General features: G+C 51.0%; 1 protein-coding gene across 13 annotated transcripts in view; it reads right to left on the reverse strand.

The window, feature by feature from the left end:
- Positions 1 to 7,913: 7,913 nt before the first annotated feature.
- Positions 7,914 to 27,247, reverse strand: part of VWCE (von Willebrand factor C and EGF domains) — a 31,760-nt gene continuing 12,426 nt past the window's right edge. For 5 of the 13 annotated variants that reach the window (XM_069565198.1, XM_070289429.1, XM_070289428.1 and 2 more), the window contains exons 10-20: positions 25,888 to 25,970; positions 24,339 to 24,426; positions 22,504 to 22,589; positions 21,197 to 21,314; positions 20,235 to 20,320; positions 18,404 to 18,500; positions 16,841 to 16,923; positions 15,346 to 15,478; positions 15,180 to 15,262; positions 14,712 to 14,802; positions 7,914 to 8,936 (exon numbers count right to left, since the gene is read on the reverse strand). In XM_069565198.1, coding sequence (XP_069421299.1) covers positions 8,317 to 8,936; positions 14,712 to 14,802; positions 15,180 to 15,262; positions 15,346 to 15,478; positions 16,841 to 16,923; positions 18,404 to 18,500; positions 20,235 to 20,320; positions 21,197 to 21,314; positions 22,504 to 22,589; positions 24,339 to 24,426; positions 25,888 to 25,970 — 1,568 coding nt within the window. In that variant the 3' untranslated portion in view covers positions 7,914 to 8,316. Of the gene's footprint in view, positions 8,937 to 14,017; positions 14,188 to 14,711; positions 14,803 to 15,179; positions 15,263 to 15,345; positions 15,479 to 16,840; positions 16,924 to 18,403; positions 18,501 to 20,234; positions 20,321 to 21,196; positions 21,315 to 22,503; positions 22,590 to 24,338; positions 24,427 to 25,887; positions 25,971 to 27,247 lie in introns of those variants that run through there. The other 8 variants (XM_069565197.1, XM_070289431.1, XM_069565202.1 and 5 more) reach the window with 4 other exon arrangements.

Raw genomic sequence — 27,247 nt, forward strand, 5'->3', positions numbered from 1 at the left:
TGCCTTGTGTGGTTGCTTCTGTTTGTCGGAGTTCCCCTTTGCATCACTGGGGTCGGAATACCGGGGCAGGGGGACAGAATGGACCACTGCCATTTGGACAGCGCCAAACACAGTGGCAGCACATGCTTTGTAATAGAGCTCGGAAGATGAACGGGCCTCTGCTGCACCAGCTGGGAGCGTCATATAAAGACCTGGGGACCAGAAATGCCAGGGCTGCTGCATTCTCGCAGAATTCGCACGCGCCTGCTCAGTCACTTCAGTCGTATCCGCCTCTTTGCGACCCTATGCACTGTAGCCCACCAGTCTCCTCTGTCCATGGGGATTCTTCAGGTAAGAATACTGGAGTGGGTGGCTATGCCCTCCTCCAGGGGATCTTCCTGACCCAGGGATCGAAGTTCTTATAGAACAGAGCACCTGAATTCTCTCTCTCTCTCTTTTTTTATATTTATTGATTGATTTGGCTGTGCTGGGTCTTAGTTTCAGCACTCAGGATCTTTAGCTGTGGCTTGCAATTGAACTCAACTTAGTTGCGGCATGTGGGATCTAGTTCCGCAACCAGGGATGGAACCCGGGACCCCTGCATTGGGAATGCAGAGTCTTAGCCCCTGGACCACCAGGGAAGTCCCAGCACCTGAATTCTTGATTGAGGGAGTAACTTATTTTTCCCAAAGCCAAGAAGAGATGATGAGAAAAGGAAAAGAAATAAGGAGAGGTTCCCACTGATGGTGACACCCCTAAGTATGCCAGGCAAGGCAGAAATGACCTTGAGACATGGGCCCGAATGGTAAGAGAAGCTGACATCCCCAAATCTACCAGGCTGTTCTGTGATGAGCTGGTTGATGCAGACTAACCCTCGGGAGCTTCTCAACACTCTGGGTGCAAGACAACGAGCTGATCCGTTTCCCCATTGGTGATTGAAAGAGGGTGGTTTTCCATTCCCCAAGGAGAGGAACAACACGTGATAATGGAGCCTAGACAATTCTATCTTTGGATTATAAAGAGAATAAGATTTGCTTGCACATACATAAACAGAAAAAGGGTCCCCAAGAACCAGATACCACAAAAGGGGTGGCGTGGGATGAGGGGAGATGCGGTTAGGGGAAACACCTCACTATTCTCCAGGCAAGAACACTGGAGTGAGTTGCCATGCCCTCCTCCAAGGGATCTTCCCAATGCAGGGATCCAACCTAGGTCTCCCACATCACTGGCAGACTTTACCTACTGAGCCACAAGGGAAGCCCAAGAATACTGGAGCGGGTAGCCTATCCCTTCTCCAGGGGATCTTCCCAACCCAGGAATCAAACCAGGGTCTCCTGCATTGCAGGTGGATTCTTTACCAACTGAGCTATCAAGGAAGCCCTGCTGTGGCTTGTCCGCAAGCCTGTTTATCTAATAAACAAAAAATTCCACTAAGCTGGTGCACCACAACTATTGAGCCTGTGCTCTAGAGCCCAGGAGCCACAACTAATGAGCCCAAGGGCCACAACTACTGAAGCCCGTGCACCCTAGAGCCTGTGCTCCGCAACGGGGGAAGCCACCTCAGCAAGAAGCCCACACCACAACTGGAGAGCAGTCCCTGCTCGCCACAGCTAGAAAAAAGCCTGTGTGGCGATGAAGACCCAGCGCAGCCAACGATAAACAAATAAAATTATTTTTTAAAAGTGTCAAAGTAAGTATGGGATGGGCTAGATTCTAGGCCCTTCTTCGAGGCTCACGGGGCACAGACCCCAATCAAAGCCTCTGAGAACTCCTACTGCAAAGTGATCTGTTTCACTTGGACTCAGCCCAGCTTGATCCCAGTTCCTCTCCTGCTGGTGAACTTATCACAGTCTCTCCTTGCACACGGCGCCTGCTTCTGCTGTGCTGAAGGCGGTCTGCTGGAGACACCGGCCTGAGGGCTTGAGCCCAGCCTCTCTGCTGAGGGGGACTGACTTTGGGGTGCTCAGAACAAAATGGCTTTGGGCGCTCTTGTCATATCATTCCCCAATTTGTAATTTATCACATAAATGTAAGATATTGGAATCAACAAAGGGGTGGGGTGAACTCTCCCAGGCGATGTCCCAGGTCTCCCCAGCGTCATTTATACCCATTCTAGGCTATTTTCCAGAGCTGCACGATCTTTTTTTTTTTTTAATTTTATACAAGCCTTTCATGAAACCTATTCTTTTTTTCCTTTAGCAGTGCCAGGTCTCAGTTACAGCACCCGGATCTTCGATCTTTGTTGCAGGATCTTTATTTATGGAATGCAGGACCTTTCAGTTGAGGCATGTGGGATCTAGCTCCCTGACCAGGGATCGAACCCAGACCCCTTGCATTGGAAGGGCAGAGTCTTAGCCACTGGACCACCAGGGATGTCCCAATATTTTTAAAACATAAATTTGATCACATTCCTCCCTTGCTTCAACTCTTTCATCAATGCTCTGCAATTGTTTTTGGAATAAGACAATAAATCTCTGGCGTGGTTTCCAAGCCCTGCAGGCTCTGGTGCCCCTGGACTTACCCTGTCTCACTTTGATCCCTCATACCCTTAGCTCCCACTGCCCTAGCCTTTGCCCACCACCTGCACAAGATCTCCCCACTTCAGGCCTTTATACAGATACACTGTTCCCTCCTAGCATCCTGCAGGTATCAGCTTACACACCACTTCTCGGCAAAGCCCTCCCTGGCCACCCTCTCACAAGGTGGCCCTCCTTTACTTCATGGCACTGGGCGCAGCTGGTGATGATATCTTGGTAGGAGTACTTGTTTCAGATCCACCAAGGCAGAGACTGTGATCAAATATTTAACCGTTGAAGCACCAGCAGCCAGAGCAGGGCCGGGCACAGTGGACGTGCTCAATAAATATTTATTGACTGAGCGATGAATTTGAGATAATGTTTTAAAAGGAAATAACTAGGAAAAGATGAGAGAGTGGATCCGATTTGAGAGAGGCTACGGTTAAGACCACAGATGGGTCCATTCCCACTCCCGCTGACAGTCTGTCCTAGTCATATTTGGTCCTGGGACAAACAGGTGTATTCTCAGGTTTCTGGGGGTGAATTTCACCGTGTCCTGGCTCTTTGCTCTGTTTGTGTTTCTGCTATTTCCTGACCTCCTCCCATGCCCCAGGCAGTATTCTAGGCTCCAGGGATACAGCCAGGTCTCCCCAGACCCTTCCTGTTCTCCTGTTCCTGGCCCCAACCTCCCAACTTCTTCCGCCGAGTTCTCCCTACTCAGCCCAGCAGCTGCAGCTCAGCCACTCCTTCCCAGCCCCTCTTCCGCTCCCTCACCCTGGGACTCCTGGATCCACACAGAGTCTAAAAAGGCTCCCCGTTAGATCATTCAAACTAGAAAACCCCGAGCTAATTTGTCTGATCTGACATCCCTCCATGAGATAAGATGGATTCACATTCCGTTTCTATGGTCTCAGGCCTCTTTCCCATCCATCTTTCCCCACTTCCTGAGAGCCTCGGGGGTCTAAACTTAGCTCAATCCATCCTTCCCACTCATACTTGTCCAGGAGTGTTTTGATTTTTTTTTTTTTTTTTTTGCCGCACCATGTGTCTTGCGGGATCTTAGGTCCCGACATGGGTTCGATCAAACCCAGGCCCATGGCAGTGAAAGCACCAAGTCCTAACCACTGAACCTCCAGGGAATTCCCCAGGAATGTTATTTTCATCTCATAAGTCTCTGCTCTGATCTGGGGAACTTGGACCCTCCCAGACTCAGATACCTGCCCACCACTGGTGGAAACATCACTGGTACAACCCCTAAGGAATGCCATTTGGCACTATCCATCAAAATCAGACAGGCATATACCTTTTGGCCCAACAACTTCACTTCTGGGAATTCATCTTAAAGACAGACTTGCACACATGCAAAATGATGTAAGGCCAGGGTTATTCTTTGTAGCATCTTTTGTAAAGGCAAGATTTGAACCGACCCAAAGTCCACCCCAGGAGACAGTTAAAAGTCTGCTGTGTGCTGCTGTGAGCTGCTGTGCAGCTGTAAAAAGCAAAGGATTGAAGATGTGAGCTAAGGATGGGATGGAAAGATCTCAAGAAGAGATTGTTAGGTGAGAAAAACACACGCAAGCTGAGCAACAGGTGATAACGGAGCCCAGACAATTCTATCTTTGGATTATAAAGAGCATAAGATTTGCTTGCACATATTTAAACAGAGAAATGGTGCCCAAGAGCCAGAAACCACAACAGGGGTGGCATGGGAGGGGGTGTTTGGTGGATATGGTGAGGGGAGATGCCTCACTACTCTCCAGGGAAGAATACTGGATTGGGTTGCCATGCCCTCCTCCAGGGGATCTTCCTGACCCAGGGATCCAACCTGGGTCTCCCACACTGCAGGCAGATTCTTTACCATCTGAGCCACCAAGGAAGCCCCGCATACAATTTTACAGATCTTTATTTCTAATGATGTGGGTTACTACACATTGAAAATAAGTTAATGAAAGGTACTTTTAAATCTCAGAGTTTGTCCCAATTTGAAACCTACCATGGCTTGTCCTCAAGCATGTTTATCTGCTGCTGCTGCTGCTGCTGCTGCTAAGTTGCTTCAGTCGTGTCCGACTCTGTGCGACCCCATAGACAGCAGCCCATTAGGCTCCTCTGTCTCTGGGATTCTCCAGGCAAGAATACTAATAAACCCAAAAGCAAGTCTCTTGAACCACGTCTGATCATTTGGCCCTTCAGGAATTCCCTGGGTCCAATAAAACTGACTCAGAGGGAACAGGCTCCAGCCCACCCTCCCTGTCCTCTACTGCTTCTCAGAACCTGACAGATGGACTCCTAGGAGAGAGTGCAGGGTGAACTTACCAAGAACAAGTGCTCCCCACCCCCGCTTACTGGAGCGCAGGCTGCTGAGAACTCAGACCAGTTCATCTGTTGGTGAAAAGCACTCTGTGCCAGGAACTTCTCTGGCAGTCCAGTGGTTAGGACTCCGCACTTTCACTGCCATGGACCAGTTCGATCTTTGCTCAGGAGGCTAAGATCCCACAAGCCAAGCAGTGTGACCAAAAAAAAAAAAGCACTCTGTGCCTATCTGGGATCTTGAAAGTGGTTTTCCTGATGCCAGCCCTGGGCAAAGGGCATCATACTGGGCTCATTGCCGGCAGAGCATGCTCTTAACAAGTCCCCCCAAGACCTCCCACATGTCTCAATTGGCACTGCCTGCCCACCAGGGGTGGGGAGACCACGAGCCTCCAACCTTGGGGGTCCTGAGAAGGGACTGCGGTGACCGCAGTGTGGGCGGTAAGAGCCCTGGCCCAGCTGGGGGATGGCTGGAGTGCTCTGCCGGCAGCTCCTGCATTTCTCCCTTCCCTTCCCCCTCCGGTGCCCCCCCCATCCCCCGCCAGGCCTTCTTAGGCCCGGAGCAAGCAGACAGGAGGCAGGCATGGTCCTTGGGTGGGGACAGCCAGACTCACTGGGGAGCAGACAGTCCAAGAGCAAGACAGGGACAAGAGTGACATCCTCAGGGCTTTGGGGGACAATTCTGAAGCGTGTGCCACATGGCCTCCCAGAGGGTCCACAGGACAGGGTGCCATTGGCCCACAGCAGTGACCCACTCTTTAACAAAAGCTGACTGGCTGTCTTCCCTTCTCTCCTCCTCCCCCTCATCCCCATCACGCTCCCTGGGATCCCCTCCAGGGCGGTGATTCTCACCCAGTCTCTCTCTCTGGGTCTGCTCTCACAGAGCTCCAACTAAGACAAGAGATCACAGCACCCTTGCATAAACTGCAGCCATCAACTGCCTCTCTGCAACTCCAACGGAAGAAGCCAACAAAATGCCACGCGAAGGAAAAAAGCCCAGACTGGGAGTTAGAAGCCTGGGCCCTCCTCCCAGCTCAGCCTTCCTAGTCTGTGCAACCTTAGGACACTCTCCTGACCTTTCTGGGCCTCTGTGGTCTCAGCTGTAAGTAGGGGATGGGGGAGTCTCAAATAAGCATGTCTTTATATTTAGACCAACTTGGAGCAAGTGTTCACAGCTGTCCTCCCACTCCCCTATCCCCCAGCTTTTTTTTTTTAATGTTCAAAATGAATACCATTTATTATACTTAAGTGTTCTGGACAGGGAGGACTAGTACTAAAACTTGAATCGCATCCTCTGTTGAATACAGGGATAATGATGAGAAAACTGGCACTGACTTTGAGCCTCTACCATGTTGACAGCTGGCTTGTCTGAGGAGGGGCAGCCAGTGTTCCATACTCTCATCCTGAAATCAGATCCCAGGCAGCGCTGTGAAGCTTGGCAGGCTGCACAAGGTCACCACCACAAAGCACAGAGACCAGTGGAGTCTGCGTCGCATGCAACCATCTCAACTCCAGGAGGAAGCACTGCCATAATCCCATTATACAGATGAGGGAACTAAGACCTCTGGTCCCATGGCGAGTCAGAGCGTAGGGCTCAAACCTGGGTTTCATGCTACCCCAGGCCTCATTATACCACACATTTTGGGTCTCACTGCACTTGATGGTCTCTAAGTCCTTTGCATCTCTACAGTCTTTGGTTTTCAGGCTCCTAATTCCAAATTCATTATTCCTGCCACCCTGCTTGGATTAGGACCCCTCCTTACACTAACATAGGGCTTCCCTGGCAGTGCAGAGGTTAAAGCATCTGCCTGCAATGCGGGAGACCTGGGTTCGATCCCTGGGTTGGGAAGCTCCCCTGGAGAAGGAAATGGCAACCCATTCCAGTATTCTTGCCTGGAAAATCCCATGGACAGAGGAGCCTGGTGGGCTACAGTCCATGGGGTAGCAAAGAGTCAGGCACGACTGAGCGACTTCCCTGTACACTAACATGAGGGCTTCCCTGGGGGCTCAGACAGTAAAGAATCCGCCTGCAATAGAGGAGACACAGGTTCAATTCCTGGGTAGGGAAGGCCCCCTGGAGAAGGAAATTACTCCCTTCTCCAGCATTCTTGCCTGCTAAATCCCATAGACAGAGGAGCCTGGCAGGCTACAGTCCATGGGGCCACAGAAGAGACACAACATGGCGACTAAACAACTACACCAACATCTGGGCTGGATACCCCCAGGTGGCCTTTGCAGTCAATAACCACTGGGGATCCCCCTCCTGGGATACATGGTGAACAGCAGGGCAGAGAAGAGCCAAAGGGAGGGTGGCCTGGGCCAGTACAAATGGGGTCCGTGCACCAGGAGCTGCAGGTGATCGTGCAGCCTTCTTGGCTTTCAGGGGTAGCAAGTTGGTGACTTGGTGACAGCATAGTTCTCTGTCTTCCACCCCCACCTCACCTCTCCCCATCAATGACAGCACCGTCCTCTTTCTGTCATGGAAACTGGGCTGCACCACCCAGATGCCCCCTTCAGGACAGACACATTTACTCCCTCAGTCAGAAAGAAGGTTGTTGGGTGGCAGCTCTGGGCCACCAGCCCTCACAGAGAACTGCCCTGGCTGACGCCCCTTTCTGGGAGCAGCTCAGATAGAATTACCAGTCAACATGGAAGCACGAAGCTCTATGCCCTTGCTCCAACTCAGGATGACTCTGAGGGCCATCTCAGCCTCAGAGCTCCACAGAAGGTTGGCTGAGACCTTGGCACTGCCCAGCCCCACCCCCTCAGCCTCCTGCTTCCCTCCCTCGCCCCCAGAGATATTAAAGCTGAGCATGGGCCCTAAGGCTCCATCCGCCTCCTACTCCATCTCAGAGGCTCCCTCCCAGAGAACCCACCCTGCAAAGCCCTCTCCATCTGTCTTTCCCCCTTCTCACTTTAGATGTCCCCCAGAATCAAAGGTCACCAGGCGCTCACCTAAGACCCCTCCCAATCCAGCCCCAGACCCATGCAGGCTTTCCTCCCAAGCTGGGGGTTGAAGTGGGCGCTAGTTCATCCCCCATGGGCTTGGCAGTGACGAGGCAGTGACTTCTCCCTTTCCAAAGGCGAGAAGTGAATGAGCAGGGCAGCCTGTGGGAGACCAGACAGATTTTAATCAGGAGACCCCAGGTGAGGACATGTGGCAGCTGGTAGCACAATCCCAGTGGAATCCCAGTGGAATCCCAGGCCCTTCGGACCTTCCTCCTCCTCTGGGGCAGGGAGTCAGCTGCCCTAACCTTTCTCAAAAGATAGGCGGGCTGTGGTCCAGGCAGGATGCTGACCATGGAGAACACGTTGCTGGATTCTCACAACACATCCCAAATGCTTCCTGTGAACAAGGCTACATCAGGCCCTGAGGATTTTCCAGCCGTGCCAGGAGTCCTGCAGGATCAGCAGCTTCGTTGGTCCCCAGAGTGGCCCTGCAAACCCCCAGGGCCGCTGGCAGAGTCTTCTCTGTCCTGCATGCCCCGGGCATGACCCTGAAACGGAGGCCTGCTTACACCGTGGACTCCTCCTCCTGTGAGGTCCCCAGGGTGGGCTGCCGGGGGCTGGGGCTGGCTGTGGCCACGAGGGCTGCAGAGAGTCTGGAGGTGGCTGGAGAGGACCTGCGAGGCCTGAGGACAGTGACGGGGGTCTCTGAAGCGCCGGGGCCTGTTGTGGAAAGGGCTGAGGCTCCACGAGGGACAGCGGCAGGCAGAGAAGGCCTTCTGGACGCTGAGTGGGCCCCGGAGGCGGAGGACGGGAACGCTGGAGTCAAAGGTGGGGGTCCGGGAGCCCTGGGAGAGGCTGGAGGTAGAGAGGAGGCTCCTGGAGGGATCAGAGGCCCCGATGAAGGCTGAGGAGGCTGGGAGGCCCCGGGCCCCCCTGGCCTCGAAGACGGTGAGGGTGAGGCCTGGGCTCCTGAGGGGCTCACAGGTAAAGTCTGGGTGTTAGACAGGTTCATTCTCAAGAGGAGCTGGAGAAGCTGGAGCGCTGGCCTCTGAGGAGCCACCGCTGGGGGCCCTGGGCAGGAGCTGCAGTTGATGGGGGCCTCGGGGTCTCCACGGGGGCTCCGGGCTGCTTTGCTGAGCTCCACGTCTCCACGAGGGGACAGTGCCCGGCTCTCCTCCAGGGACTCTAGAGAGAGGGGCGGGGGCGAGAAGATGCACAGTGGTTCTCCCTGAGGCAGGTCTGGCATGAGCTGCCCCGGGATGATGCCTAGTATGTGTCCTCTGAGGGTCCTTGCACAGCTGGGGGCCCAGCGGGGAGGGGGACTTGCCAGCTCCTGCCTCCAGGAAGGGAAGACCCAAGAGGAACCATGAACAGAGAGAGGCAGTGCCCCAAAGGCACTGGCTGTGTGACCTTGTGTAAGGCATTTAACTCCCTGAACCTCCATTTCCTCATCTGTAAAATGGGCTTCATAATAACAGTGATGATCATAGAAGCTACACAGTGAGGACTGAATGGAATGGAGCCGGAGAGGGCTCACCTAAACCCGGATGTAAACTGTGGGCTTCAGGTGACAAATGTGGGTCAGAGTGAGTTCATCAGTTGTAGCAAGGGCACCATCTGGTAGGGGGTGTTGACCATGGAGGGTGCGGTGGCTCTGTGCCTGGGGGAGGGCAGGAGGTAGGTACATGGGAAGCTCTCTGTAACCGTCTGCTTGATTTTGCTTTGAATCTAAAAATGCTCTAAAAAAAAAGTCTACTGAAAAATAGTCATTTTTTAAGTCTCAACCTGGAGTCCAGCATATCATAAGGACTTAATCCATGGTGGAAGGAAAAAAAACTACTGGGAAAGATATGATCAAGGGAGGAGACAGAGGCTGGCAAACACATTAGAAACTGGGACGATTAAATGTTAAAAATCATCGAGAGATAACCTTTAACAATTGTGAATCACCATGTTGTACACCTGAAATTTGTACATCAACTATGACATGTTGGTTGCTCAGTTGTGATCAACTCTCTGCGACCCCATGGACTACAGCCCACCAGGCTCCTCTGTCCATGGGATTCTTCAGGCAAAACAAGAGTGGGAAGTCATTCCTTTCTCCAGGGGATCTCCCTTTCAGGGATCGAACCCAGATTTCCTGTACTGCAGGGCAGATTCTTTACCATCTGAGCCACCAGGGAAGCCCTAATCAACTATACCTCAATTAAGTAAATACATATATACGTATACATATATATATAAGCCATCAGAAGGACAATCACACAACTCTACCAAAAACCACTGAGTTGTGTACTTTCAGTGTGTTACCTGCATGGTGTATGTATTAAATCTCAAGTAAGCTGTGGTTTTTTTAATTATCAAAAGGAAAAAATTCACCTTGTATTTCAATAAAAAGCAGTTTCTCCTTAAAAATATATCTCATTAGGAAGAGGTGACTGCAGCTGAGACAGGTGAAGGAGAAGGAGGTGGGTGGGCTCTGCATCTCACCTCTTTGGTCCTGATTCCCCATCAGGGGGCTACAGAGCAGAATGGGACTGAGCAGGGAGTGAGGAATCAGAGACCTGGCCCTGAGTCTGAGGACACCATCACCTAGAGCATGGCCTTAAAGACAGAAACTTGGGAATTCCCTGGCAATCCAGTGATTAGGACTTGACAATTTTGCTGCTGGGGGCCCAGGTTTGATCCCTGGTTGGGGAACTAAGACCCTAGAGGCCGGGTAAAGAAATAAAGTAAAGCAAAGAAGGTAAAGTCGCTCAGCCGTGTCTGACTCTTTGCAACCCCATGAACTGTAGCCTGCCAGGCTCCTCCATCCATGGGATTTTCCAGGCAAGAATACTGGAGTGGGTTGCCATTTCCTTCTCCAGTGGATCTTCCCAACCAGGGATGGAAGCCAGGTCTCCCGCATTGCAGGCAAACTCCCTACTGTCTGAGCTACCAAAGAAATCCTGGTGGCATGGCCAAAAATAAATAAATAAATAATAAATAGTTTTTTTTAAAAAGACAGAAACTGAACTTCTCTGAGTCTCCACCTCCCTATCTACAAAATGGAGATAATAAAAGCACCCATACATGAACTTTGCTGACAAAGTTCCATTTAGTCAAAGCTATGGTTTTTCCAGTAGTCATGTATGGATGTCAGAGTTGGACCATAAAGAAGGTTGAGCACCAAAGAATTGAACTGTGGTGCTGGAGAAAACTCTTGAGCGTCCCTTGGACAGCAAGGAGATCAAACCAGTCAATCCTAAAGGAAATCAACCCTGAATATTCATTGGAAGGACTGATGCTGAATACGGCAATACTTTGGCCACCTGATGCAAAGAGCAAACTCATAGGAAAAGACCCTGATGCTGGGAAAGATGGAAGGGAGGAGGACAAGGGGGGGACAGAGGATGAGATGGTTGGATGGCATCACTGACTCAATGGACATGAGTCTGAGCAAACTCTGGGAGATAGTGAAGGACAGGGAAGCCTGGTGTGCAAAGAGTCAGACACGACAGTGACTGAACTACAAAATGCATGAAACATTCTTGGGGTATTTAAATGAAACGATACACATAAAACGCTCCGTATACTGCCTGGCACTTTAGCTAATGATTAGTCTCTAGAAATTGGGGGAATAATAGCCATCAGCTTGCAGAGTGGTTTGTGCTGGTTAAAGTGGAATCTACAATTACTCAACAGTTCCCAACTTAACGACTGTATAGGATCAGAATGTTTCCAATCCCTCCAGTCCTGACACCAGCTGATCATCCACAGATCTGAAGAGCTGCTCTAAATACAGAATGTCCTCTTCAAAAGGTCAAAGGAGTTAAAGAGGTCTTTTATACAAGAGGAACTTCAGGCCACAAATCCATGGAAAAATTCACTGTCCTCCTGGAAGTTTAAAAAAGTGCAAAATAGCCACATGTGAGGTACTCTACAGACATGCTAAACTGGAAAAATTAAATTCAAAACACACAGTGTAGAGTTGGTGGGTAAATGGGGAACCAGTTATATCCATCTCTGTAAGCTTCCTCTTTCTCCAGAACCCCATCTGGTAACATGCTGTCATGCCGTGGGAATCACCAAACAACTCCTGACACCCTGTGACGCAGTTACGCCACCTATTAACCACAGGGTCTGAACACAACTCACAAAATTTGTGAAAAAATAGTGTCTGACCAAAGATGTTTCACAGTATGTCCATTATGGGCAGAAAAAGAAGAAGAAGAAGAAAACCACCTAAATGTCAACCAAAGCCGCAAGGGGTAAGCAAGCCACAACATTCAGGAACTTTTTAACTGGCCAACTGCGGGCTACATGAATTCTTTGAAACTGTGTGGTGGCTCCTAGCGGTAAAAAAACTCGTCTGTCAATGCAGGAGACATAAGAGATGTGAGTTCAATCCCTGGATCAGGACAATCCTCTGAAGGAAAGCGTGGCAATCTACCCAGTATTCTTGACTGGAGAATCCCATGGACAGAGGAGCCTGGCAGGCTACAGTTCATAGAGTTGAAAAGAAGCAACTTAGCATGCACACAGGCACGTGTTACAGTAGGATGTCCATGTCTCATTTATACTTCTGCAAAAAGATCTACATGGATGAACACTCATGACATAGAGTTCCTAATAATGTCCAGGAGTTAACGCAGCAGAGTAGCAAAAAGCATTGACTCTGGGCTCAAACCCCGGCTCTACTGCCAACCAGCTGTGTGATCCTGAGCACCTCACTTCATCTCTCTGCGCCTCAGTTTCCTCACCTGGAAAATGGGGGTGCTAAGAGTGCCTATGGGCCTTCCCAAGTGGCTAGTGGTAAAGAACCCATCTACCAATGCCAGAGATGAAAGACACGGGTTAAATCTCTGGGTTGGGAAGAAGCCCTGGAGGAGGGCATGGCAACCCACCCAGTATTCTTACCTGGAGAATCCACTGGACAGAGGAGCCTGGCAGGCTACAATCCATAGGGTTGCAAAGAGTCAGATACAACTAAAGCGACTTAGCACACACAAGAGTACCTATCACAAAGACTTGCTGTGAACAGGGGATGAAACAACACATATGAAAACAGACAGATGGCCAGCATGTACATGAAAAGATAATCAACATAACTAATTTTTGGTGAAATGCAAATCAAAACCACAATGAGATGCTACCTCACACCTGTTAGAATGGCTACTGTCACAAAGACAAGCAATAAGAAGCACTGGTGAGGATGTGGAGAAAAGGGAACCCTCATGCACTATTGGTGGGAATGTAAACTGGTACAGAAACCGGCATAGCCATTGCGTTAAACGGTATGGAGGTTTCTCAAAAACCGAAAACTAGAACTACCACAAGACCTAGCAGTTCCATACCCGGGTATGCGTGCGTGCTGAGTCGCTTAGCCGTGTCTGACTCTGTGCAACCCTGTGGACTGCAGCCCGCCAGGCTCCTCTGTCCATGGGGATTCTCCAGGCAAAAATACTGTAGTGGGTTGTCACGCCCTCCTCCAGGGGATCTTCCCAACCCAGGGATCGAACCCAGATCTCCTGCATTGCAGGTGCATTCTTTAGCTGCTATGCCCAGGTATATATCCAAAGAAAATGAAAACTCTAATTCAAAAAGATATATGCACCCCCAGATTTGTTGCAGTATTATTTCAATAGCCAAGACATGGGAACAACCTAAGTATCCATCAATGGATAAAAATGGATAAGTATGTGGTGTGTGCATATATATATATCAGTTCAGTTCAGTTGCTCAGTTGTGTCCAACTCTGCAACCCCATGAACTGTAGCACGCCAGGCTTCCCTGTCCTTCACCATCTCCTGAGTTTGCTGAAACTCACGTCCATCAGTTCGGTAATGTCATCCAACCATCTCATTCTCTTTCATCCCCTTCTCCTCCTGCCTTCAGTCTTTCCCAGCATCAGGGTCTATACATATATTTATATATATATTTATATATTTATATATATACTTATATTAATACATATATATACTTATATTTATATATATAATGGAATATTACTCAACAACAGAAAAGAATGAAATCTTACTATTTGCAACAATGTGGATGGATCTAGAAAGTATTATGCTAAATGAATATATCAGAGAAAGATAAATATCATATAATTTCCCTTATATATGGAATCATTTTTAAAAAGCTGAGCTCACTGATACAGAAAACAGATCAGTCGTTGACAGTGATAGGCAGTGAGGGATGGACACAATGGGTGAAGGTGATCAGAAGGTGCAAATTTTCAGTTATGAAATAAATAAGTCATGGTGAGGTACTGTACAATATACAGATAATAATACTGTATTGAAATATATTTCAAAGTTGCTAAGAGATTAGACTTTAGAAGTTCTCATCACAAGAAAAACATTGTAGCTGTGTGTAGGGAGATATTCACTAGACTTGCTCTGGTGATCTTTTCACAATATACAAAATATCAAATCATTATGTCGTACACCTGAAACAAAAATATCAGGTGTTGTGTCAATTATACATTAACTAAAAAATACATTAACTAATAATATGTGATGTTCCCTGATAAATAAAGGGTACTCAATACATATTAACAATTATTCTTCTGCAAAATTGATTTAGTTCCTAAATTCTAATTTTTAGAGAAAGGATTTAGAAAACAGAGGGAAAAAAAGAAAAAGCACAAAGAAAAAAAGAAAGAAGAAAAATAGAAAGCAGGGGAAGAGACACAGAAAGGAGGAAATGAAGAAAAAGGAGCAGTAAATAGACTCGTCTAACAGCATGGCACAGTGTAGAATAAAAAGCACCAACGCGGCTCAGCACACGGGTCAGCGAGCCCAGGCGTGGGCCCGGGCGCAGCACGAGCCAGCTCTGTGACCTCAGGTGGGCCACATTCCCTCTCTGAGCCTGGGTTTGTCGCATCCAGCCTGGTACAAGTTCTGTGTTTCTGAGAAGAGCAGAGTGGGAAAAAGACGGTGGTGAGACTCCAGGTCACAGAGGCCCGCCTACCTGGACAGGAGGAGCAGCAGTCCCTGTGGGGCGTGGTGCGGTCCGAGCAGGCCTGCTGGCAGGACACCTTCTCGCAGGTAACCTCTCCCAGCTGGGGAAACAGAAGGAGACAGGTGAGAAGCCCAGAGCATCTGGTCCACCCAGAGCATCTCACCTGCCCAGAGCAGCACCCTCGAGGAACTCTTACACCAGCAGCTGGACCCACAGAAAGATCTCGGGCAGAAGCTGCAGGGCCTGGTCCTCACCTGAACAACAGGTGAAGCCGGGCCCGGCGGGGCCATCTTAAGGAAACTACGCAGGCAGAGGATACCATCAAACCCAAAGGTATTCCCACAGGTAATTAAAGCTGCAAAACGGCGGGCAGAAGATGGGCGTACACTGGCTAAGAGGCTCCAGGTTTGACAAAGGGACTAAAGGCTGGAAGCAGCCCCCAGCCGGGCAGCTCCGGGGTCCCCAGGGCCAGCTCACCTGGCATACGCATTGGGTACAGGGCTCATCGTCCAAGGTGAAGACCTGGCCGTTCCCCACCTTCCTCCCCTCGTAGTTGCAGTCTGTAGGGGGCAGCAGAGACAGGGGCCGTGAGAGCCAAGGCCCACCCGGGAGCCCTGGAAGGGGGGCGGCTGGTCCCACTCACCTTGGCACACTGGACAGCACTCCCCATCAGGGTGGAAAGGGTAGGAGCAGGTGATGGGGCAGTCCACGGGCGAGCAGGCCACAGAGCCCAGCTGCAGGACACAGAAAACTCGCAAGGCCTTTCGTTCTGAGGGCTGAAGGGACACTCGGGAATGACAGACCACACAGCCACTGAGTGCCCATTGGAGCCACCAGGGTCAGGCTAGGGGTCCATGGTGAGGGGACAGACTGAATAGGAGCCTGTCTTCCTGCTAGAACGCAAGCCCCCAGAGGCCAAAGGCCCGGCCTTGCCCTGAGAGCTCATCTGTCAACAGGTACCTGTTGAACGAGTCATGAACGGCCCAGGGAAGCTGAGCACCCAGAACTTAGGAAGGACTTCCCTGGGGGCTCAGTGGATAAAATCTGCCTGACAGTGCAGGGTGCACGGGCTCAATCCCTAATCCTGGAAGAATTCTCACGCCTTGGAGCAACTAAGCTCATGCACCGCAACTACTGAGCCCGTGGGCTGCAACTACCAAAGCCTGTGCGCCTAGAGCCCGTGCTCTGCAACGAGAGAAGCCACCGCAGTGAGAAGTCCCCGCGCTGCAACAAGAGGAGCCCCTGCTCAGCGCAACTAGAGAAAGCCCACGGGCAGCAGCAAAGACCCAGCGCAACCAAAGATCAAGTAACTAATCATTTCAGTTTAGGAGAAAGGACCCAGAAGTCAAAGCTCCCCAACATAAACAACTATGGATGAACACGGTCACCCAGAGGCCAGGGATGTTCACCCCAAGTGTCTCAATCTTTTTTCAGCAGACCATCATCAACAAAGAAGGCTCATCAGCATGAAACATATGCAGCATGACAGCAATAAGGGCTTATTTTTTCCATTTTCCAAATACCAAACGATACTCCTGTCACGTAGACTGAGATATGGCCTTGGTGATATGGCTTAGGGTAAACATGTGCTTTCTGAAAGAGATTCAGGTTGCTAGGATCGATTCCCGGCACCTCACTTGACTACTTATGGAGTCTTGAGCAAATGACTGTCTCTCTGTGACTGGTTTTCCCACCCATCAGCTGGGGACGGCGATGCTCCCCACCTCATAGGCCTCCCTGGGGATTAACTGAGGTTGTGTTGAGCTCAGGGACAGGCACATTGCAGGGGCTAAGAAACGTGAGTATGTTAAAGATTCCATGCAGAGTCCTGGGCTTTCATTCCTCACCTGCACTCTCATGGAGAACCTTGGGCCACATTTTATACCTTAAGGGCCCCCCAGACCCTCCCTGGTCACCCAGAAGCAGAGGACGTTTGCTGGGCAGGGGTAAAAGTATTTCTCTGGCCTTGGGTGAAGATTCACCCCAGGCAGGGCTGGAGGGAGCCGCCTTTCACCATGACCCAGAAGCGACCCAGAAGTTTTCTTGGAAGTCTCTGGATGTTTGCCTCCAGAGTTCAAGAGCTGGTGGCAGTTCCTGGGGAGCTTCTACAGACGGGGACAGGGTCAGGGTGGTCGTACCAGGCAGATGCAGCTCAGGCACGGGTCCAGCACAGATGGGAAGGTCTGGTTGTTGTAGAAGATTCTGCCTGTGTAGGTGCAGCCTGCCAGAGAGAGCACATGGTGAGGGCTGGCCAGGGCAGGGGGGCGGGGGGGGGGGGGGGGGGGGAGGGGGAGGAGGTGTGGGGGGAGGGGGTGCGGTGGCCCGCCTTCGCCTGGGCCAAAGTCCAAGGCCTATCCAGGCAGCAAAGGTCAGGTCAGCGGGCTCTGCAGGCACTTGCCCAGGGGAGGGGGGAAGGGACAGAACACACTCCTGGATCGGTTGCTGACTTTTTTCTCACTGGATTCAGCAAAGGGATCATAGTGTCTTCACTTCAGGGTTCTCACCTGGGCAAGCGGGCCATTCCTCCCACCCCTCACCAGGCAGGATCAGGATGAAGGACTCGGGGACTCAACCAACCTGTGTGCCACAGCCTGTCTGCTCCTCTGCACTCAGCCAAACCCCAAATCCCACCCTCCAGGAGGGTCCCCCACAGCTCCCCTCTCTGCTTCCCGAAGCCTGCAGAGGCCCCGCCCGAGGGTGGCCACCTTGATATTTATCCCATGTCAGTCACTCAGTCGTGTCCGACTCTGTGACTCCGTGGGCTGTAGCCCACCAGGCCCTTCTGTCCACGGGATTCTCCAGGCAAGAACACTGGAGTGGGTTGCCATGCCCTTCTCCAGGGGATCTTTCCCAACCCAGGAATTGAGCCTGGGTCTCCTGCACTGCAGGCAGATTCTTTACCATCTGAACCACTAGGGAAGCCCCTTTATCACACACAAGTAAGTATAAAAAAGCAGGTGATGGGATAGTAGAGAAACATTTTATAAGAAAAATTATATAGGAAATTCCCTGGCAGTTCAGTGGCTAGGACGCTGTGTTTTCACTATCAAGGGTACCGGTTCAATCACTGGTTGAAGATTTCACAAGCTGTGTGGCACAGTGAAAAAAAAAAGAAGAAAAAATATGTAATATATATTTATGATATGCTATATATTTATGACATGATAGATATATAAATGTATGTTACAGATACATTATAGAGATACATAGATATTAATGTTATATCATGAAAAGAGACTGGAAAGACAAAACCATAAAGTTAAAAGTGGTAATGGCTGCTTTTTAATTTTTTCCTTTGCTGTCTGTATTTTCTAAATGTTCTATAACAAAATGTTACTTGTGAAATAATGGAAAAGGTGAAAATTACTATTAAAATATGAAAGATCGCTTTAATTTCCTCTCCCTGTTCTCCAACTGTCTCACAGGGATGTTCGCTTATCACCCCACCTAGGCTGCAAGCTCTGCACATTTTCATATCTGCTTCCAGCACCCAGATGGAGCTTCCTTTGGGCAAACCATTTTCCGTCCCTGAGCCCCAGTTTCCTCATCCCTAAAATGGGGTTGCCCCATGGATTTGTTGCAAGGACAAGCAGAGATGAAGCAGGGGTGGTGCTCTGCACAGAGAAGCCTGGGGCAGGGTGAGCCCGGATGTGGGGGCCAGGGGTTCTATGCTGCCCCCCCACCCCAAGACAGAACATTACCTGCCGAACAGTCTGGGCAGCACTGTCCAGGGATTCGAATCGGGTGAGGGCAGGAGTCCACACAGTCTGTCCTCTTGCAGCTCACTGAGCCATCTGCCTGGAGGAAGGAATAACTTCACCAAGACCCCACTTGCCCACCAGTCCCCACCTCCCCACCCTACTCCACCCTGCCAGCCCCCCAAAAGAAAGGGCAGTGCTGCGAATTGGCCAGGACCTGGCCTAAGGGGCATCGCAATGCAGCTAGGAGGTGGCAGGGTTCCCCCAAAGAGAACCAGCTACTTGGGAGAGGGGGCTTGAGCCTTCCAGAAAGCCTTCCCATACCCCAGAGGGGGAAGGTCAGAGCTGGGGTTCTGGTCTCCTCAGCTTCCCATCCTTTCCCCCAACAGCCAAGGCTGTGCCACGACCCCACCCAAATTCTTCTCTCAGCATTTCCCTGAAACCCTGGCTCACCCCAAACCTATGGAGTACAATAAAATCCCATTTTTATAGAAAGCTCTTCCGCTGGAAATGTCTTTCAGAAGATGAAAGCACCGCACACAGTTTCTTTTCTTTCAAAAGAAGCTGCAGTTTTGTGCGATTTTCTTGTAATATGAGTGCCCTAGACCAGTCCTGAAGGAGAAAAAAGGCAGCGGAGGTAACTTTCCTCCCCACCCTAATTCCAACGAAGCGTTTCCAAATTTTGTAAGAGTCTAAGGCCTTTTAACAAATGGCGCATCAAGGGGATGTGAAGGCCGTGGTTCTCACGAGCTGGTGTGCACCCAAGTCACCCAGGGATTAAAATGCAGATGCTGAGTCCAAGGCCTGGGCAGCTAGAACCAAGGTTCTACCAAACCCCCCAGCGATACCAATGACACAGTCAGTGCGTGCGTGCATGCTGAGTCGCTTCAGTCGTGTCCAACTCTTTGTAACCCTATAGACTGTAGCCCGCCAGGCTCCCTCTGTCAATGGGATTCTCCAGGCAAGAATACTGGAGTGGGTTGCCATTCCCTCCTCCAGGGGATCTTCCCAACCTAGGAATCAAACCAGCGTCCTTTATGTCTCCTGCACTGGCAGGCAGGTTCTTTACCACAAGCACCACCTGGGAAGCCCACAGCCAGTGCAGGGACCTCATTTTAAAAAATAAAATTCAAAGGGACTAAAAATTCTTTCAAAGTAGAGAGGAAACTGGGGACTTCCCTGGAGGTCCAGTGGTTAAGACTTGTCACTTCCTCTACAGGGGGCATGGGTTCGATCCCCGGTCAGGAACTAAGAGCCCGGATGCCAGATGGTGCAGACAAAAACATTTTTTAAATATTTTTTAAAGTAGAAAGGAAAGCCAACCTATACTCAAACAGGGGCTAAAACGATTGCGCTGGTCAGCAGCTGTGCTTGCATTTCTGTTGATTTGACTCTCAAACTCACACACCCTCACCTTATCCATTTCTGAAGAGGTGAGGTCGTAGGATTGATGTTAATGAAGGAAGCATCACAGTTGCACAGGAAAGGCCTGAGCTACTGGGCCTCGTGCTGCCTGGCTCCCTTTGTTAATCCTGTCCAGGAAAAACCTGCTCCCACAAATCCTAGTTCTGACTCCTTAGGCCAGCGGGTCCCCTCACATGCACCATGGGTCACATTCCACTCTTACGACAGACAGACTGCCAAGCTCTGCCGTCCTGAAAATCTACGGAGGACAAAATAACCTGGATCCCAGCTCTTCTACAAAAACAGGAGCCGACAGCACAGAAGGGAGACGGGGACGGGGCCTGACGGGGCCGCCTTCTGCAGGGGCAGCTGCGCTGGCCGGGACGGGGAGGCGGGGAAAGCAGCTGAAGGCGCGCAGGTTGTCATTCACCTGGCAGATGCATAACTCACAGGGATCACCGGGAGACCAGATCTGTCCAACCGGAAACTCAACCCCGTTGTCATCGAGAGAGCAGCCTGGCGGGGGGCAGCAGGGGAGAAAGGACGAGTGGGCAGAAGTGCCAAGGGGCGGTCTTGCTGCCCGAGGGACCCACAGCACCGCCCGGTGAGGACAGACAGATGACTCCGCTCACTCGCACTGTCCATGCAGCCACCTGCCCCAGCAGCTGCGGCCTGGCTCCCCGTGTTAGGCAATTTCTTCCCTCACAGCATGCACCTGGTATACACGGGCACACACACACAAATGTACACGTCCATACATATCCATGAACACACCCATTCACACACAGAGACACGCTCGTATGGGTACAACAGAAACACGACAGAAACACACAGACAGAGAAATGGTACAGATGAACCGATTTCCAGGGCAGGCATGGAGAGTGGACATGTGGGCACGGGGTGCGAGGGGAGGGTGGGGCAAGCTGGGACTGACGTGTATGTGTGTGCATACTGCCATGTGCAAAACAGATACCCCGGGGGCACCTTCTGCACAACACAGGGAGCTCAGCTCGGTGCTCTGTGATGTCCCAGAGGGGTGGAACAGGGGGTGCGGTGGGAGGGAGGTCCAAGAGGGAAGGGGATATATGTATACATATAGCTGATTGACTTCATCGTACAGCAGAAAGTAGCACCGCATTGTAAAGCAATTATACTCAATGAAACACACAGACAGCCCTCACAGACAACATGTACACAAACTCACACACAGATGCTACACATATACAAACTTCAAACACACAAACATACACACTCACTGACACACACACACACACATGCTTACAGAGTACATACACACACACGAGTCTCAGCGGGTGAAGCTCAGTCTCCTCCCTCTCCGCTTCCAGGCCTGGTGCTGGGTGCGGCCTGGGATGCAGGCTGGGTGGCCCTCACCTGTCATGGGCACGGGTTCCCTGCAGGCATAGCAGCACTGCCCAGGGCCCAGCCACCACTCCTCGCGGGGGCAGTCCAGTTCCGGACATGGTGTGAAGGAACATTCCACCTCCCCGTTCTGGAAGAGAACCAAAGGCATGAACCAGGGAGGGGCAAGAGAAGGCCAGCGGGCTGCCATCTCCTGCCCTGAAAGCGACAGATCTCCAGGGGGCAAGACGGGAAGGAAGGGTGAGTCCTTCCCTGGGGGCTGGGGGTCAGGCTGGGAGAGGGTCCCTGGAACATGTCGACTGTGTGGCTGCAGGGTCCCAGGCTGCCCCAGCTGCAGCCTCCAGCATCTCTTCCCCTCGCTTCTCCAACAGCTTTCTGCTCCGACTCCAACCCACTCTTACATGCAGCCACAGAACCTTCTCACGCACCAATCTGATGGCACCCCTCCATCACTTAAAACCCGACACCTCTGCAAAGTCCAAACCCTCTGCCTGGCAGGCAAAGCCTTTCCTGACTGAGTCTGAAGCAGAGGCTGTCACCCCCACATACAGACCCTGTCGGTCCCCTGGCACTGCCCTTGGCCGATGGGAACAGTGTCCTCCGCGTTCCTTCCCCCCACACTCCCTGGGAAGCAAGGGACTATATACAACCACCTGATGCTGGGGGCGTAAGAGCCCAGCTCCCTGGCCTCTGGACACACCCACTTCCTTGGTGTCCTCCCACTCCAGAGCTCCCCATGGGATCAGCCCGAGACCCCGTCTCCATGTGGCCCCTTCACCACCTGGCCTGCTTCCCTGGCCAATTCCCCCTGAGAGCACCACCGCCAGAAAACCACTTACACAAGAGGCCCACCCCAAGCCCTGCTTCTTGGAACCCAGCCAAACAGGATCCCTGCCTCGGCTGCATCTCCAGTTCCTCTCGCCATCTGGTCTCCAGCCAGAATGGACACCACCAGGCCTCAGACTATGCCATACTCTCTCCCGCCTCCTGCCTTCTGCTCACACTGTGCCCTCTGCCAGGCACATCACTGCCCACCTAGCTGTGGGCCTCCTGATGAAGGGGCCCGAAGCTGCCCTGTGCTCAGCTGTGGCCCCAGGACTCAGCACTGTCCCAGGTGCACAGTAGGTGCTCTATAATAACAACGCTGAAGGACAACCTTCAAGAAGACTGCGGGAAGGCCTTGGGGAATGCTAAGGTCCCTTTAGTCTCTTTCCTGACTCGGTTTCCCTTTTGCTGTCCAGTGTCTCCTCTTCTCCCAGTCAAGGGCTCCTGGGAAAGTCCTGTGCCCCTGCCCGTCACCCACCAACTCAGCCGCCTACCTGGCAGACACAGGTGGTACACTCATCACCACCCCCACTGAACACGGCCCCGTCTGCATACCACCGGCCATGGAAATAGCATCTCACTGTGGAGGAAAAAGGACGAGACAGCTTAAGGTCTTTGGGCAGCTAAAGAAACAGGTAAGGGGGTCTCTGGAAAGAAAATGCATCCCTACAATACTCCACGGCTTGCCCAAACCCAAGAGCCCAACCACTGCTACCCTCCAAACCCTCAACTATAAATAAAATTAGATCGATGCTTAAAAACTGATGGAGAATGAAGCACACACAAAATAAGGTCCTTAACCAAGAAGACAGGGAAGCCCTGAATAACTAAAGAGTAAGTGGGACTTCCCTGGCAGTCCAGTGGTTGAGACTTCATATTCCAACACAGAGGGTGCAGGTCCAATGCTTGGTTGGGAAACTAAGATTCCACATGCCTTATGCCAAGAAACCAAAACCATAAAACAGATACAATACTGTAACAAATCCAATAAAGACTTTAAAAATGATCCACATTTTTAAAAAATTTAAAAGAGTAAGAGAAAAGAAGAAATGAAAAAAGAGGGCCCCAGACACCTGCAGCCAGGTCTGGGAATGCCATCATTCCCTGGATAGGGTTGGGGAGGATTCAGTAAAAACCTCTTATCTGAACATCCCTCACCCCTGCTGGTAAAAAAAAACAACCTTAAAAACTGGCCCAGGCTCCACCTGGGTTCAGTCAGAGAGCACTGGGTTCAAAACCTAGCTTCTCAACTCACTAAGGGCAAAATACTAAAGTTCTCCTAAGCCTCAGTTTTCTCATCTGTAGAATGGGGTTAACAGTTCCTACCTCAAAGGGAGCATATTGCCTATTCAAAAAATGTTTTAACTAAAAATAACATTCAAAAGTTAAGAGGAAAAGCAGTATTTAATAAGAACACTAGCTCTGAAGTCAGGTAAACTTGACAGCAAGCTCTGCTCCTTTACTAACTGGCATGTGCTTTTGGGCAGTGATGACCTCTCCGAACCTCAGTTTCCTCATCCATAAAATGGAGCTATGAATAGTACTCCCTCAGGGCTGCACCACAGGGATTAATGAGATCAAGGGCTGGCAGGCACCCCACACAGCAGCAGCCCAGAGCCAGCAGTGACAGCCATGACGTCATTTCAGGAAAGAGAAGCCCATTTTAACAAAGAAGCAACTCATGAGTGGGGCAAGGGAGACCCCCTCCCAGCGTCAGGGCAGAGCCATGCCAAGGGTGGACCCAAACCCCTTCCTGTCAGTGTTGAACGCACCACCCCTGTCTGGGGGCAGGCCAGGCTCTGAGCCCAACCTAGCATCCAAACTGCTGTGTACACAGTAGGTGATCAATTAAAACCGGCACGTTGAGACTTCCCTGGTGGTCCGAGGGACTATACTTTCCCTGATTAAGACTTCACCTTCCAATGCACAGGGCACAGGTTCGATCCCTGGTCCCCTGGCTGGGGAATTAAGATCCCTCATGCCAGGTGGTGCCGCAAAAAAGACAAAAAAAAAGCACCCTAAAATGCTTCACTTAATCTGAGTTTCTAGAGCAGAAATCAAAGTCCTTGCTCTCTCCTGCGCTCAGTAGTTCAGTTCAGTTCAGTAGCTCAGTCGTGTCCGACTCTTTGTGACCCTGTGGACTGCAGCACACCAGGCTTCCCTGTCCATCACCAACTCCTGGAGCTTACTCAAACTCATGTCCATAGAGCTGGTGATGCCATCTAACCATCTCATCCTCTGTGCTCACTCCCCCTCAAAAAAAACATACTCAAAGTACACCCCTCCACCCCCACCTACGCTGCCATCCTCATCCTGCAGAGTCCCTTACCTGGGATGCAAGTACAGCAGTCCGACTTCGGGGAGGCCTGGCAGGGGTCGGGGGGACACTCGGGGGAGATGCAGGACACGTTTCCAGCCTGGGGAGGTGAGAGGTGGCATGGAGAGAGGAGGATGGACCGTCAAGCCCATCAGAGCCAGCTCACTCCCTATTTCACACCACCCACAGGACTCCTCTCCCACACGAAAGTCTCCTAAAGGAAGCCATCCGAGACCTTTAAATGCCACCATGGACACAAGGGATGCAGGCAGGGACCCAGTAGCAGGGTTTATTATGGTACTGGTTTCCAATATCCCACTTTCCAAGACGAGGGGCATAACAGAAAGCAGAGCATGCTGCCTTCCTCACGAAAATGGACGAGCCTAGACCCCCAGGGTACTGTCCCCCATGGCACTTTCCCCTCCCATGGCACTGCCCCCATGCCATTCCCTCCTATAGCATTCGGAAGCTCTTGGAAGGATGCTAGGCAGTGAGGAAGAGGTTACTCCACGTTCCTGTGCATCTGAGTTTTGAACCAAGTCGCTGATACTGGCCAGAAAATTAAAATTCAATTTTCAAAAACTGAAGCTAAGACCAAAAAAAGGTCCCCAGTTTTGGAGTCAGCCAGACCTGAGGCCCAGGGTCTGCTCCTCCTACTCTGGGCAGAGCATATCACCTCTCTGAGCCTCTGTCTCCAGTGTTGTTGAGGATCGCGTGAGATGCGATCAGGCACAGAAGTAGTTGGTCACTACAAGAGCGTGGCACTTGGGAAGGGCTCAGTAAGGGTGGTGGTAGCGGTCTACGTGCCACCCTCCCCCATTTTACATTGCAGCTCCATCAACCCTGCCAGGCTGGGGCCACTTTGAAAGACTACCAGAGGCAGTGAGGATTGGTGGGCAGAGCCTAGGCTTGGACACAGACAGACCTTGGCTCAGATTCCAGTTCTGCCACCTGCCAGCGTCAGTCTTTGCATCTGTCGAATGGGGATAGTAAAGCCAACCCTGAAGAGCTGCCAGGAGCCTCAGGTGAGGAACTAGATGGAAAGTACCAAGTCCCCAGACTTGTGCGCACGGGGTGCTCATGAGCCAGTCTTCAGGACAGCACCTGATTGCATCTGGCACACAGTAGGAGCTTAATAACTATTCTTGGAGGAGTGCACTTGCCTCTTGCAAAACACTAACAAGCTGAGTCTGTAACGGGCCTTCTCCCTCCTCATGTGGACACCTTTATTGTGCTGGCAAATATTTTGCCTGGAGAGAAAAACAGCCTCCCTGGTAGGAAGTTTCCGAAGGAGTACCCTCCCCTTCCCTTCCCAGACAGATGGACCCTGTTTGCCTGTTGGCTCTTTTCTGCTCAGCAGAAGCCTCCCTGACCCCACAGACTACTGCCTTCCCATCCCCCACGCTTTTAACTGTGACAAGTTCCAACCCAAATCCACAGCCTAAGAGCTCTCCCTCCATTCAACTAGCTCACCTTTAACATCCCGTCTTTCCCTCTTCCTCTAAAGCCCCCAAAGGTTAAGAAAACACCCAAGAGGCTTCGGGAACCTTGGGATGCTCACCAGACAGACACAGACGGTGCAGTTTTGGTTAGGAGGTGAAAAAACGTCCCCTTCAGCCCGGACGACGCCACTGTGAAAACAGCCTTTGAAAGACAAACAGGAGTGGAGACATCAAACCTCTTCAAAGGAGAGGAAGCTGGAGGTCTCGTTCCTTTTTCAGGCATAACGTACCCAGAATCTTCTCTCACTGGCTTTGATGCCTCAGCAGTGGCCAGATCTAGGTACTTAGAATTGTGGGGTCCTAAGACCCCTGGAAAACCACAGGAAACACCCACTTACAGTGCCCCGGGAAAGTCCTATTCATGTCTGATAAGCCCAGAACTGTGTTGAAAGTATGGCCCTTTATTCCCATAAAGCAAGAAAGGCAGCCATACAGCCCCAGGTTCCAAACCTGGCCTGCCACCTGAGTGGCCTTGGACTTGGATGTGTCACTTAACCTCTCTGGGACTCAGTTGTCTTTTTTGTTAAATGGAAACACCACCACATGCCCCGCAGGGAACCTGGAAGGAGCCACAACCTCAGATGTAATGTAGACAGCAACTGACATTTAGGGCTTAGTACACAGTAGAGACAACAGTAAAAGATAACAATCATCGTTAAGAAAATCAGTGAGTTGCATTTTCATTTCACTGCTGCTCAAAGTGCAGCAGCATCAGTATCTCATCACCAGGAGCTTCACAGAAATGTAGCAGCTCAGGCCCCTCTCTACAGCTTCTGAATGAGAATCTGCATTTTAACAAGATCCCCAGCGATTCACGTGCATGTGTGTGTGCTCATTTGCTCAGTCGTGTCTGACTCTTTGCGACCCCATGGACTGCAGCCCGCCAGGCTTCTTTGTACATGGAATTCTCCAGGCAAGAATACCAGAGTGGGTAGCCATTCCCTTCTCCAGGGGCTCTTCCCGACCCAGGGATAGAACCCAGGTCTCCCCCATTGCAGGCAGATTCTTTCACCACTCAAACCACCTGGGAAGCCCGCAATTCCTGAGCAGGGTGAGTTTTAAAGCACTCTGCTGAAGGACTTGTTAAGATTTGACGTCTTTATCCTAACAGCAATGAAAGCAAATTTTAAAAATTGTCAGCAGATGGTGGGAGGGAATCAGGAAAGTGATACAATTTATGAACAATTACTCTTCCTGCAGTTAGGAGGGGGATTGGGACAGGGGAGGGGACTGCAAACTGGATATGGAGAAACCTGGTGAATGAATGAATAAAGCTTAAAAAAGGATGTCCTTAAGATGAAACCTTCCCCTTGGGAACACAGATACCAGTGGTTCTCAAAGTGTGGTCCTTGGACCAATAGCATTAGCTTCACCTGGGAACTTGTGAGACATGCAAATTCCCAGGACTTATCCTATACC

The sequence above is a fragment of the Ovis canadensis genome, chromosome 21, assembly GCF_042477335.2.
Source record: "Ovis canadensis isolate MfBH-ARS-UI-01 breed Bighorn chromosome 21, ARS-UI_OviCan_v2, whole genome shotgun sequence".
NCBI lineage: Eukaryota > Metazoa > Chordata > Mammalia > Artiodactyla > Bovidae > Ovis > Ovis canadensis.